This window comes from Orycteropus afer, unplaced genomic scaffold, assembly GCF_000298275.1.
Source record: "Orycteropus afer afer isolate SDZICR_OR568_19922 unplaced genomic scaffold, OryAfe1.0 scaffold00123, whole genome shotgun sequence".
NCBI lineage: Eukaryota > Metazoa > Chordata > Mammalia > Tubulidentata > Orycteropodidae > Orycteropus > Orycteropus afer.
Window position 1 is genome coordinate 6,509,088 of NW_006921710.1, and position 11,726 is coordinate 6,520,813.

Here is an 11,726-nt window from a genome sequence, read left to right on the forward strand (position 1 = left end):
ATGTACCAGGGCGCACAAACACGGCCACCGCCCAGCCGCTTCCGCCCCGCAGAAACATGGCGGCCACCTAGTCCCGCCACGGATTGGACGCTGGAGGCCGTCCCTGAACAGATGGTGGCCACGATTGGCTGCAAAAGGTGGACGTCAGAGGGCGGGTTCGAGAACGTGAATGGAGACAGCATGCCTCCTCCAGGCCTTTCACTCGCTGGGCTGTGGATGGGTAGGGCTATGAGCTGGTGTGTTTTGGAGCCTCGACCCCCAGGGAAGAGGTGGCTGGTAAGTGGAGTTGGGATGCCGTGACGTAGAAGCTCCTGAGGCTACAATTCTGCCATTCTCTCTGGTGCGAAGTCTCCCAATTCCTTGTCTTGTTTTAATTTTGTTTAAATCTGGAATATGGGTCCAATACGACGGGCTCCAAACTATTCAGAAACTCAGCTTCTGTATCCGAGCGCCCTGCCGATGCAGCCTGCGGGGCAACAGTTTCCACCTAGCCTTCTCTTGTCTCCGGAAGAGTCGGGGTCTCTTTCCTCGCTCCCCTTCCCCACCCCGGCCCTTGCTCTCAGTTTCTCCACCTCCGCCTTGGGTCCCAGAGGGCGTGTGAGATCGGGACTGGGGAGACGTGGCCGATTTCACTTTACCTGGTGCCGCCCGCAGGTGGCCGGGCTGGGGAACCCGGGACTGCCGGGCACGCGGCACAGCGTGGGCATGGCAGTGCTGGGACAGGTGGCGCGGCGGCTGGGTGTAGCGGAGAGTTGGGCGCGCGACCGGCGTTGCGCCGCGGACCTCGCCTTAGCTCCACTGGGGGATGCCCAGGTGGTCCTGCTCCGGCCGCGGCGGCTTATGAACGCCAACGGGCGCAGCGTGGCTCGAGCAGGTGAGTGAGGGCACCGGGGTTGGGCGGGCCACTGTGTGGGCTCAGGTTAAAGAGATTGGCAGACCTCTCTGTTAACCTCTAAATACCGCATGCCTTGGGTACTTGTAGGGGCCTCAGTTTCTTTGTATGGGAAGTGGGGTTTATTCCTGCCCCTCCTATGCCCCTGAGGAGAGAGGGTCCCTCTAGGCCGATGCTGAAGTCACGGGCCCACTGTTTCCCTGTGCCAAGCCGAGCTGTTGGGACTGACTGCTGAGGAAGTCTACCTGGTGCATGATGAGCTGGACAAGCCCCTGGGAAAACTGGCTCTGAAGTTGGGGGGCAGCGCCAGGTGAGGCCCAGAACCAGACAGGGTGAGGCGAGGGTCCTAGGGCTGCCAGTTGTGGTGCGTGTAGGAGTACTGACCTCAATTAAGGCCAGGGATAGTGGCAGGGAGGGGTGGAGAGGCACTGACCCCAGGGAGGCACTAATTGCCCTTCCCCTGTCTCTTGAAGGGGCCACAATGGCGTCCGTTCCTGCATTAGCTGTCTCAACTCCAGTGTAAGTCTGACCCCCTCTGTCGTGCACTGGGGCTCGTGGGTATGCATGGGTCCCCCAGTACTATGACTATGAGTTCACCTAAGCTTCCTCTGCCTTCCCCTCAGGCAATGCCACGGCTGCGGGTGGGCATCGGGCGCCCCGCACACCCTGACGCAGTGCACGCTCACGTGCTAGGCTGCTTCTCCCCAGCTGAGCAGGAGCTGCTGCCTCTGCTGCTGGAACGCGCCACCGACTTGCTCCTGGACCACATCCGTGAGCGAAGCCAGGGGCAGCCCATGCTGGACGCCTGAAGCCGTGGACATGGCTGCCAGCCTGACTTTAGTGCCTAGCTGTTGTACTCAGCTATGCCCACAGAGCCACCACACCAACCTACAGTATCCATGCTTTATACAGCTCTTTTTCTCTGGACTGCCCAGGCAGCCTATGGAATAAAGTGGGGACTGTGGGCAGAATGGTCCATTTCTGGGGTAAAGGGTTAATCTTCTCTCAGTTTCCTATTGGTGACAAACTTTAGGAAGACTGAACTGTCTGAGCCTTTTTGGAGAACCGAAGCCATGGACCTGTAAGATTAAAGATGGAAGTTTAGAAGCTGAGACCTCTTCAAGGTCTCCCACCCTTCCCGGGCCTGTGGAGGAGGGGATGACAAGGTCCAGCAGGCCCTCTCCCAGGGGATGCCTGAGGATGGCTTGGTGGTTGACTGAGGCTTTGCCACAGCTTTCCTCAGTCCATTTTAAGGACGGGGAAATGGAGGTTCAGAGCAGTCCAGCCACATCCCCAAGGTCACATAGCTGCAGTGTGTTAGAGCCCTGATTCACACCCAGGGCTGGCAGCCACTTGCTGCCCCTCGGGCCCCGGCCCCCTTACCTTAGGGCTGCAGTATGGCTGGAGGCTTCCCACACGGGTGGCATGTGAGAGCAGCCTGAGGTCCTGCGGGTTGGGTGGGATGTGTGCCCGGCGCGGTACCAGGCCCAGGTCCCCCGGCTGGTAGGGTCTGATTGCAGACAGCTGCTGCAGCACAGGGCCCATCTTAGGCAGTTGGGTACTGGGCAGGCTGTAAGGAGGAGGCTGGGGTCATCACCTCCATTTCACAGATGAAGAGGCTTAGGCCCAGAGGGGCTTAGGGAGAGTAGGCCTCTGGCCCACAGTTGGCTGAGGACTGCCCCCGGACATGTCCCATGGTTACTTCCCTTTGCCCTGCTCCCCATGACTACCTTCTCCAAGGCCGCCTTCTCACCTGTCCTTGTGTGGGCCTTGGGGGTGGGCCTCCGACTGTTGGGACACAGCCGCCTCTGGGTTCAGGGATAGGGCTGAGCTGAGCATGGCCAGCAACTGCTGCAGCGTCTCTGTGCATCGCAGCTGGAAGACCACATCAGAGTCCCCATCCTCCTGTTCTTCTGAGTGCATCTGCCAGGAGGACCTGGGGTGAGCCTGTGGGGATGGGCCCATGGTGACCCTGACCCCCACTCCTGGAAACCCCAACCCAGTGCCCATTTTCTCAGGGTGTTCTGTGGCTGTGGTGTGATGCCCATCCTTTGAATGGGAAGACTGAGGCCCTCGAGAACAACCCATCTATCTGGAAACGCTGAAAGGTTCGTCTAGAAACAGAAGAGGATGGACTTGACAGGCGTCTCTCAGAGGAAGAGGGAGCCTCTGACCCTGGCCCAACGTCCTGCCAGAGCTCCCAAGTTACTCTCTCAGCACCTTCTGCCCCTGAACAGCCACTTTCTGTCACCACTTCCTGCTCACCTGCAGAATGTCCTGGAGGAAGGAGGTAGCCTGGGTCAGGGTCATCTCTAGATGGGTCCGAACCTTCTGCTCTTCGGTTAGCTCCTTCTCCAGCTGCTGCACCTTGGCCTGCTGCTGCTCCAACTGCACATTGAGTTGTTCTGTCTGGCTCCTGGGTCCAGGATGCGCTAGTCAGCAGCCCACAGGGGTAGACATCCAGCCCCAGGTCTCAACCTGTCCCCTCTTAAGACGAAAAGTCACTGACCATGTCATGTGGCAAACAAGGGACTGGGCTGAAGGTCGCTGCCCCTCCTGCCTCCACGGGCCCCACCTCAGTTCCTGGTTGTCTTTCTGCAGCTGCTGGAACTTCTCCTCCAGGTGGCCCAGTAGCTGGCGCAGCTGCTTCACCTCCGCTGTGCTCTGCTGCTGCTGGTGGCACTTCTCAGTCAGCATGAGGATGATCTGTGGGAGCAGCAGGTGCCTTCAGGTGGGTCCCGCTTTCCCAGCTCCAGACCCCGTCAGAGCTCCTTGCCCCATGAGATGGAGTCCAGCTGAGGCCCCAGGAGAGGAATAACCAGCTAGGTGCTCAGCACCACCGCTAGGCAGAGCCATAAGCTTCTTAGGAGTGGGCTCCACTCCAAAAAATTATGGGGGCTCTAAAGCAAATGAAGAAAATCTTAAGCTGGGGCCAGCATCCTGCACCTCCCACAGGGAGGACCTTTCCCCATACATCTGCCAGGCTGGTCCTTTCTACCAGTAGGGCAGGGCCCCTGTGGTTCCCTCCTCCTCATGTGCCCAACCCTGACAAGGGCCGGGCGGACGCACCTTCTGGTGAGTTACGCTGTGCCTGGCCATGCTCTTCTGGGTGTCCTCCAGCAGCGCCACCTGCTTGCACAGCTTGTCCTGGCTGCCCTGGAGCTCTTCCCTCTCCTGCAGCAGCTGCACACCGTGCCGGGACAGCTTGGCCAGCTGCAGGGACATGCTGTGGTTCTCCTGGATGGTCCGCTTGGTGGTCTCCCAGGTCTGGCTTCTGGCCATCTTGCGGAACTCATTGGCTACCAGATTCACACGCTGGATGATCTCATTCTTTAGTCTGGTTGGGGTGAGCAGGAGTGAGAGGCTACTGGGCAGGGTGGGCACAGGCCCCCCATACCTCTCACCTCCTGTGCCAGCCCCAGAGCACCCAGCAGGCAGGGTCACTAGAGGAGGCAGGGTCACTGGCAGTCATTTCGCTGTGGAGCCTTTAGTACCTTTTGGATTTTGAACCACAGCAATGTATTATCCATTAAATATGACTGAAATCACACAAAGTGGCAAAACTAAGTCCAGGGGTTCTCCAATGCCAGTGGGAGGCTGGGGAGCATATTAATTTTCTTCCTACTCCACACATCACCAGTCAGGATTCTGGGGGGAAGTCAGCCAGGTTGCAAAGTCAATGATATAGTGCATCCCCCACTCCCCCAGCACCACCATTAGAGGCTGAGTCTGGGATGTGCTTGGCTGCAGTGACAAAGGCCCTGCAGGATGCTGGCCCAGCACCTGGCCTGCCCACCTGTCCTTATCCAGTGCTGACTTCCTCTCCAGGTTGTACACATGGTCCTTGTAGTTGCTCTCCTGCTTCCGCAGCTGGTTTTCCAGCATCATGCACTTCTCTGTGAGCTCTTCTTTCTGCTGCTGGAACTCCTCCAGGGCTGCCAGCTTTCCCCCTGCCCACCACAGGGTGCCCTTCAGGTCTCGGCCCTGTACTTTCTAGTTCCTCCTGTCTTCCCTACGCATCCCGATCCAGTGGGGCTGGAGCCTTGTCCTGCCCCATACCTTTGCCCACCTTTACCTTGAATGCCCCCTCCACTAATCTTACTAAGCTTCATTCAGGTTTGTCTATTCCAAGAAGCCTCCCTCGGCAGTGCTCACTCTCATGAAAGCACTTAAACACCTCTGGGCCAGGCACTCATCAGTGAGCCTCACAATAACCCCTGCCAGCTAGGTGACTTTGGGCAAGACCCTTCACTTTTTTGAGGTGCTTCTTCATCTACAAATGGGGTGATAGTATTTCCTGCCTTGCAGGATTGCTAGGACAATTACATGTGCAAAGCAGCACATAGCTGTTGTTACTCAAAGGAGTATTATTCCCATTTCCCAAGTGAGAAAACTGAGGGTCAGAGGGAAGTACTTGCCCAAGTCCACAAAGATAGTCAGTGGTAGGGCTGGAATTGGAGTCCAAAGAGCCAGAGCCCGAATTCCCTGTGCTGTGGTGTGTGCCCACCCACAGGCTGGCCTGCCAGATCCCCCTCACCCAGGACGATGTTCTCCGTGGTGAGTTGGTCCTTGGTCTCCTGGAACTCGTGGCGCACTTGGGCTAGCTGTGCCTCAAATGTGTCCTTCTCCATCTCCTTGGCCAGCTGTAGGCTTTGGAGCTGCTCATTGAGGTCGGTGATCTCATCTACCCGCTGGTTGAGTGTGCGTTTAAGGAAGGCCACGATCTCCTTCTTGCTGTTAGCCAGCTGCTCATATTCCTGGCGGGACAGCTTCTCCTGCACAGATAACTCATCCAACTTCCCCTCGTACCTGGGATGGGTGGGGCACAGGTCCTGGGGTCTGTGCTGAGGTGGTGGTCCCCCGGGTTGGGCTAGGCAAACCAGGCTTCCAGTACATCTGAGCCCACTCTCCTGGACACCCGCCCCCCGCACCCTCCAACGAAGCACTGGAAGCTCCTCCCCATCGGAACCCAGCCTCATCTCCCATCATGCTCTCTGAAATAGCCAACACTATGCTAGCTGCCGTGCTAAGCAATTTTCATTCATTCCATCACTAGAAATATAAACTCCTTGAGGACAGAGCCTTTGTGTTTTATGTTCACAGAAGTGTCCCTACACCTAGGACACTGCTTGGTACATAGTAGTTACTCAATGTGTATTTGTTGAGTCCTCACAACAACCCATTAGGGAGCAGGTACTATGATACTTAATGCTCCTTTTACAGACAAGGAGACTGAGGCTCAGAGACGTGAAGAGGCTGAGGCTAAGAGAACCCATAGTTAGTCAGTGGCAAAACAAAATTTGACCCCAAGTCAGTCTGATCCCAAAGCCAAAACTGTTCATCACAATACAGACTGCCACCATCAGCCCTCATTGTACCACTCTCTAACACTGTGGCGCTTCCCCTTTCCAAGTCTTTGCACCTCTGGTTTCCTCTGCTGCAAACTTTTCTGACCCTTGTCCATTGAATGAACCTGGTGTTCCCACATTTGTGGCCCTCTCTTTAATGCTTTTTTTTCTAGAATGGCTCTGTTCCACTGGAATCTAATGTGTTTGTTTCCTTCACTTGGCAGACATGTACCTCCTCTACTTCTATTTTCAGGTGAGGGCTTGGCAAATAGTAAGCACTCAATAACTGTCTACCAAATGCATTTTCCCCAAATATGTTCCAACTGGTGTCTCCATGCAAGGGAAGCTTGTAATTTGGAAGAGCATCACATAATCAATTTACCAGTTTTCAATGCAATCATTGATGGAAGTTACTTGCAAGAGTTATAATTTATTCATGGCTACTGCTTGCAGGGCACTGTGGGAGTAGGGAGGTGAATGACCTACTTTGTGCAGTGCGGACATAGCCTGCTGCTCAGCTCATTTAGGAAGCAGCCTAGCCTGGGGGAGTCAGGGAGGTAGTGCTCCCATTCTGGAGCCATGAAGTCACTTCCTGGGGGTGACCTCCCCATGCTGACCTCAGTCCTCCCCCCTGTGCAATGGGGATGACATCAGGACCTCTAGTGGGAGTGACATGAGGATGCAGTGAGCGCCAGCACAGGGCCCACCTGGCTCATAAGAGGCTCAGTGATACTAGCGATGATTATGTGGGACATCATGTGGGGAATAATTGTTGTCTGTTTGTCAGGAAAGGGGTTTCCTCTCATTGGGAGGAAACTTTTAAAATAAGGAAGCAAAATGATGGACAAGTTAACCTATCTCTGAATGAAGAGTCAGAGGGCTTCCCCAAACACTACCACCCCTGTCACACATAACACTTCCTAGGAGAAAACATCACAAGTGGTAGAAAGGGGACCCACCCTCCTCATTTCCATTTAGAGAGAAATTGGGCTCAACAACTGTGTCAGTTCAGTGGGGCAGGCAGCCACTGGAAGTGGGCCAGGAAATCACAGCGGGGGCACTGTGGTCCAGGATGTGGAAGGAGGGACACAGGTCCACCCTCCAGCCGATACATCTCACTGATTAAATTCTGCACTTTCATAAAGTGCTTAGGAGCTCTGGTAGCGTAATGCCTAAGGCAACTGACTGCTAACCAGAAGTCTGGCGGTTCAAACCCACCAGCCACTCCTCAGAAGGAAGGTTGGGCAATCTACTTCCACAGTGATACTGCCTCGGAAACCCAAGGAGGGATTTCGATGAGTCAGATCCGACTCGAAGACAGTCTGTGCATATAAAGTGCATTATCCCAGGGGCAGGAGCAAGGCAGAGGGAGCGGATGCTGGCCTGTAGTGGGGGTGCTAGTTAGGATAGGATCCCAAGACTCGGGGAACGGAGATGGGATGAGAAATCTCTTGTCCCTCAAAATCTCAAATCCTCCCGATGTTACCTATGGGGAAATGGAGGCTGTGGGTAGGGGGGAGCCTGGGCATCACATGGAAAGTGAGTGACAGAGCCCAAGTGAGAACATAGGCCTAGGGACTCCTGGCCAAAGTACAGCAGTCACCTCTGAGGATGGACCAGCTTCCCTTCTCTGCCCATTCACCCACCACCCACCGGGCCAGCCTCTCCTCCAGGTCTCGGATCTGGATATGGTAGAACTCCCGGGTCTCCTTGTTGAAATCTGTTTCCGTGTTGGCTGTGTTGGGGTCCTTCTTGCCCCCTTTCTTCTTCTTGATCTCCAGCTCCTTGCCCCCCTTGCTTGCTTGCTTTTTGGGAGCCATGGCTGGTAGCACCAGGGCTAGAGGGCTAGAGGCTGCCTTTGAAAGGCCAGGTGGTTGCTAAGGAAGTTGACTCTATACATAGCAACAAGCAGGGGGCATGAGTCTAGGCTTAAAGGGACCCTGCCTTTTTCCTAGCTGGGCTGTGCACTGCTGACCAGCCTCCCCGTCCAAGGCAGACAACATCACATAAGCCTGAATGTCCCTCACCATGTCTGAGACCAGGATGCGAGGCTCTCAGGGGCACTCTTTTGGTCTCTGGGCTAGCCTCTCTTTCACCCATGTGGAATAAGAGATGTGGGGGAATATTAAACCCTAGAAATTACCATCCATTCCTTTTGTACAATCAGAAGATGGAGGTCAGAGAGGTGTGGGGCCTTCCCCAAGCCACCCAGGAGCAGAAGAAGCAATTACTTGGCCCCAGGCCAAGAAGTCCCTCTCCAGAGGCCTCAGACCATCTGGCTAACCATTTGGTGATGTAGCCCCACCATTCTGTCACTCAAAGCAGGGTTAGGGGAGCAGTATGGTAAGAAATTGATACTTTACATCAGAGGGTCCTGTGCTGGGGCCCTAGGACCTAGCACGTCTCTGTCCAGGGGCTGGTTTAGTTTTTCACACAACTTGGTGCATGTGTGCATCTGCTCAGTGCTAACACTGGGCAAACCAAGGCCTGTTCTGCTTTGGTAACTTTAGGCCGGGTGGTAGCAGCCTGCGGGGTAGGGGAGAGTGAGAGTGGGAGGTGTCTGCTGGCCAGATGCCCTGGTTGGCAGCTGTGTGCCTCAACCAGGCTCTTCCCCTCCATCTTTGTCCCTTACCTCCATCTCACCTCTGGCCACGTGTTCCTCTGGTTCTCCACCACCAGCCCAGGTGGTTACTGGAACAGCGTGGACTTCTGAGACAGCAACCAGGTCCTCATTGAACCTGTTCTCCTAGTACTTGGCTTTGGTTTGTCCTCAAAGTCTGGTGAAGAGACAAGGGGAAGTTCATCATTCCCTCAGCAAGTGTGGTTTGTTTGAAGGGCTGGCTCTTGTGAACGGTAGGAACCTTGGGTGACGATAGAGGAATGAGAGCCTTTGGGGGATGGTGAGAGGGGGTGTTTACTACTGGCCAGTGAGGCCAGTTGGAGCAGTGATTGATTAAAGGGGGCTCAAGTTTGGTTACTGTCTCTTGCATCCAGTGCGACCTTGGGCCTGTGGCCTGACCTCTCTGAGCTGTAAAATGGGGAGAGTAACAGTACCTACCCCTCAAAGACTGTTCTGAGGACTGAGTGATACCTTGCCTGTAAAGTGCATGGCATGGCCCAGGGATGCAGTGGGCGATCAAGAAATGGTGGCCATTTTTGCCATCAGCAGAGCAAGTAAGTGAAGCTCTGGCCTGCTTTGGAAGGGGATCTATGTAGGAGATCCTGGTTGCGTACCCTCTGAAGTTTCCAGCACCCCTGGACCTCCAGCCTATGGCTGTCCCTTTCCCAGAGTGTCTGTTCCCTGCAGGCTGGGGCAGCCAGGGAGGGCAGAAACATGACTGGCAGAGGGGCACAGGCCTCCATACTTAAGCACGGGCTTCAGCCATTGCATGGACCTTTTTTGGTGGAGCCTCCAAGCTGTGCAGTGAGCTCTGCCTGCCCGGACTGCTCAGCAGTGAGAGGCCCTACAGGAGGGAAGCCTGGCCCAATGCCCAAGACCTGATCCCAACTCCTCTGCCCTTCACCACTTCAGTAGAATAGTGATGTATTCAGTAGAATAGCTCCAATAGGAGCCTAGCTCAGCAAGGGCTCCCCACAGTGTCCCCCAGCTGCCCTTTCCCTCTGCCCATTCTTTCCCAACTTCTACCTTCTTTTACCATCTCAGGGGGCAGCTCTCAATTCCCAGTCCAATTAGGACAGTATGGCCAGCAGCTCCCACAGGCAGCTGGGAGCCCACAGATGATGTCAGCTCTGAGATCTGTACTCTGTTCATTTCTGAGCACCAGGCTTGCTCCTCAGGGATAAGAACAAACTTATTTGTGTATTTGCAGTCATAGGGCACTAGTGGCCAGCAGGACTTCAAGGCCAGTTTCCCTGTGGTGGGGACGGGTTGGAGGGATATCCCTTTCTGGGATTTACTTGAGGACTGTGGTAGCTAAGGTTGTGTGTCAGCTTGGCTGTGCTGAGGTTTTGAGTGGCTGGGGAGATGGGTGTAGTGTAGTTATTCCCCACGTTGAGATTGTAACCACCTCCATGGTGTCATCTGCTGTGAACAGATAAGTAGTTGAAGGGCAGTTACCTTTGAGTGTGTAGCCTGCTTCTGGTATATATAGAAAAGCTTTGGGAAAGGTCTCTAGGTTTTTGGCACATTTTGGATCCTGCATTTGCCCGTCTTCATTTCCAGTTCCTGGACTTGAACCAGTGGCCTGCCATGTTGCCTGCTCATCTTGGGATTGTGCCATTTTACCTGCTGACCTTGGGTTTGTCAGCTTCAGCAGCCAGTAGCTGCATGAGTCAGAAACCTCCAGCTCCAGTGGGCCTGGAACAAGAGGCAGAGTTGAAGCCCAAGGTCCAGGGGCCATCATCCAGCCCCTAAGGCCAGTTCTCTGAATTCAGAATTCTAGCCTCCTAAACTGTAAAACAATCAATCCCTGTTTGTTAAAGCCATCCATTCGTTATTGCATAGTGTTATTCCATAGTGTAATTGCAGCACTAGAGAACTAAGACAGGAATCCTCACCAAAGCTGCCTATTCTGGGGCCACAGGCCATCATCTACCCCAGAGATACCTCATTGCTGTTTCTTGAACTGCCTTCTGTGTCCTCTTCTGAAGACTGGGGGTGGTGGGGCTGGAGCTGATGGACCATTAAGCCCAGAAGCCCTCCCAGCAGCCGGGCTTTTGAGGAGGCACTGATGCATCATGTGCGGCTCATCAGAGTGCAGGACCAGCCCAGGGTAGCTGGGTGGACCCCAGGCACTGTCACCTCTGGGAGAGCATCAAGCTCTGGGGAGAAGGAAGCCTAAGCCACAGAGAGACAGGGAGGCCAGGCCTCTGGAGAACACGTGACACGTCAGGGATTTATTCAGTGTGTGCATGATGACATCTGCTCTCCATCACTGTAAGGTCGGAGGACCCAGTCTGTTTCATTCATGGCTGCATCCCCAGAGCCTAAGTGAAGGTTGGCATAGAGTACCAAAACACCAAACCCGTGGTCCTCACATCAGTTCCAACTCATAGTGACCCTATAGGACAGAGAAGAACTGCCGCATAGGGTTTCCAAGGTTGTAATCTTTTTTTTTTAAATTGTAATTTGGGTGAAAGTTGACAAAGCAAATTCATTTTTCATACAGCAGTTAATAACACTTTATCTCATGACATTGACTGCAATCCCCCACAATGCAACAGCTCTTTTCCCACTTCTTCCCATAGTTACCTCTCCCTTGTGTCCTTTCTTTCCATGCACTCCTGCCCCCCCCCACCCCAAGCTGTCTCCTGGTGCAAACACTGCCCTTCTGTTCTCCCATGACTGATCACTCCAAGTAGTATATCTATCTGATGTAAATGTTCACTCCATACGTCTGTCTATTATTTGGCTGGAAGCCATAGGACTGAATTCAATCCCAGACCTGAAGGGCAGCTAGGGGCCATAATCTCAAGGGATTCACTAGACTCTATCAGACCAGCAAACCTGGTCTTTTTTTTTTTTT

At 54.4% G+C, this 11,726-nt stretch overlaps 2 protein-coding genes across 2 annotated transcripts; one reads left to right on the forward strand and one right to left on the reverse strand.

The window, feature by feature from the left end:
• The first annotated feature begins 228 nt into the window (after positions 1-228).
• On the forward strand, positions 229-1,585 carry PTRH1 (peptidyl-tRNA hydrolase 1 homolog). The gene is made up of 4 exons (XM_042781467.1): positions 229-276; positions 655-874; positions 1,103-1,202; positions 1,516-1,585. The coding sequence occupies exons 1-4, from the start codon at positions 229-231 to the stop codon at positions 1,583-1,585; spliced, it is 438 nt and encodes a 145-aa protein (XP_042637401.1).
• Positions 1,586-1,905: 320 nt separating this feature from the next.
• On the reverse strand, positions 1,906-8,060 carry CFAP157 (cilia and flagella associated protein 157). Its single transcript, XM_007944371.1, has 9 exons — positions 7,894-8,060; positions 5,430-5,701; positions 4,689-4,842; positions 3,962-4,229; positions 3,468-3,598; positions 3,158-3,308; positions 2,646-2,815; positions 2,276-2,462; positions 1,906-1,971 (listed from the first exon to the last, which is right to left on the reverse strand). The coding sequence occupies exons 1-9, from the start codon at positions 8,058-8,060 to the stop codon at positions 1,906-1,908; spliced, it is 1,566 nt and encodes a 521-aa protein (XP_007942562.1).
• Positions 8,061-11,726: the final 3,666 nt, after the last annotated feature.

Bases quoted from the DNA above. Each gene is read 5' to 3' on its own strand.
- PTRH1 (XM_042781467.1), top strand. From the start codon at position 229: ATGAGCTGGTGTGTTTTGGAGCCTCGACCCCCAGGGAAGAGGTGGCTG. The intron at 875-1,102 runs GTGAGTGAGGGC...CCCTGTGCCAAG, and splicing joins GCGCAGCGTGGCTCGAGCAG to CCGAGCTGTTGGGACTGACT. The intron at 1,203-1,515 runs GTGAGGCCCAGA...CCTTCCCCTCAG, and splicing joins AAGTTGGGGGGCAGCGCCAG to GCAATGCCACGGCTGCGGGT.
- CFAP157 (XM_007944371.1), bottom strand. From the start codon at position 8,060: ATGGCTCCCAAAAAGCAAGCAAGCAAGGGGGGCAAGGAGCTGGAGATC. The intron at 4,230-4,688 runs GTGGGCAGGCCA...CACCCCAACCAG, and splicing joins TCAGCACTGGATAAGGACAG to ACTAAAGAATGAGATCATCC. The intron at 3,309-3,467 runs GTGGGGCCCGTG...TCCTGGACCCAG, and splicing joins AAAGACAACCAGGAACTGAG to GAGCCAGACAGAACAACTCA.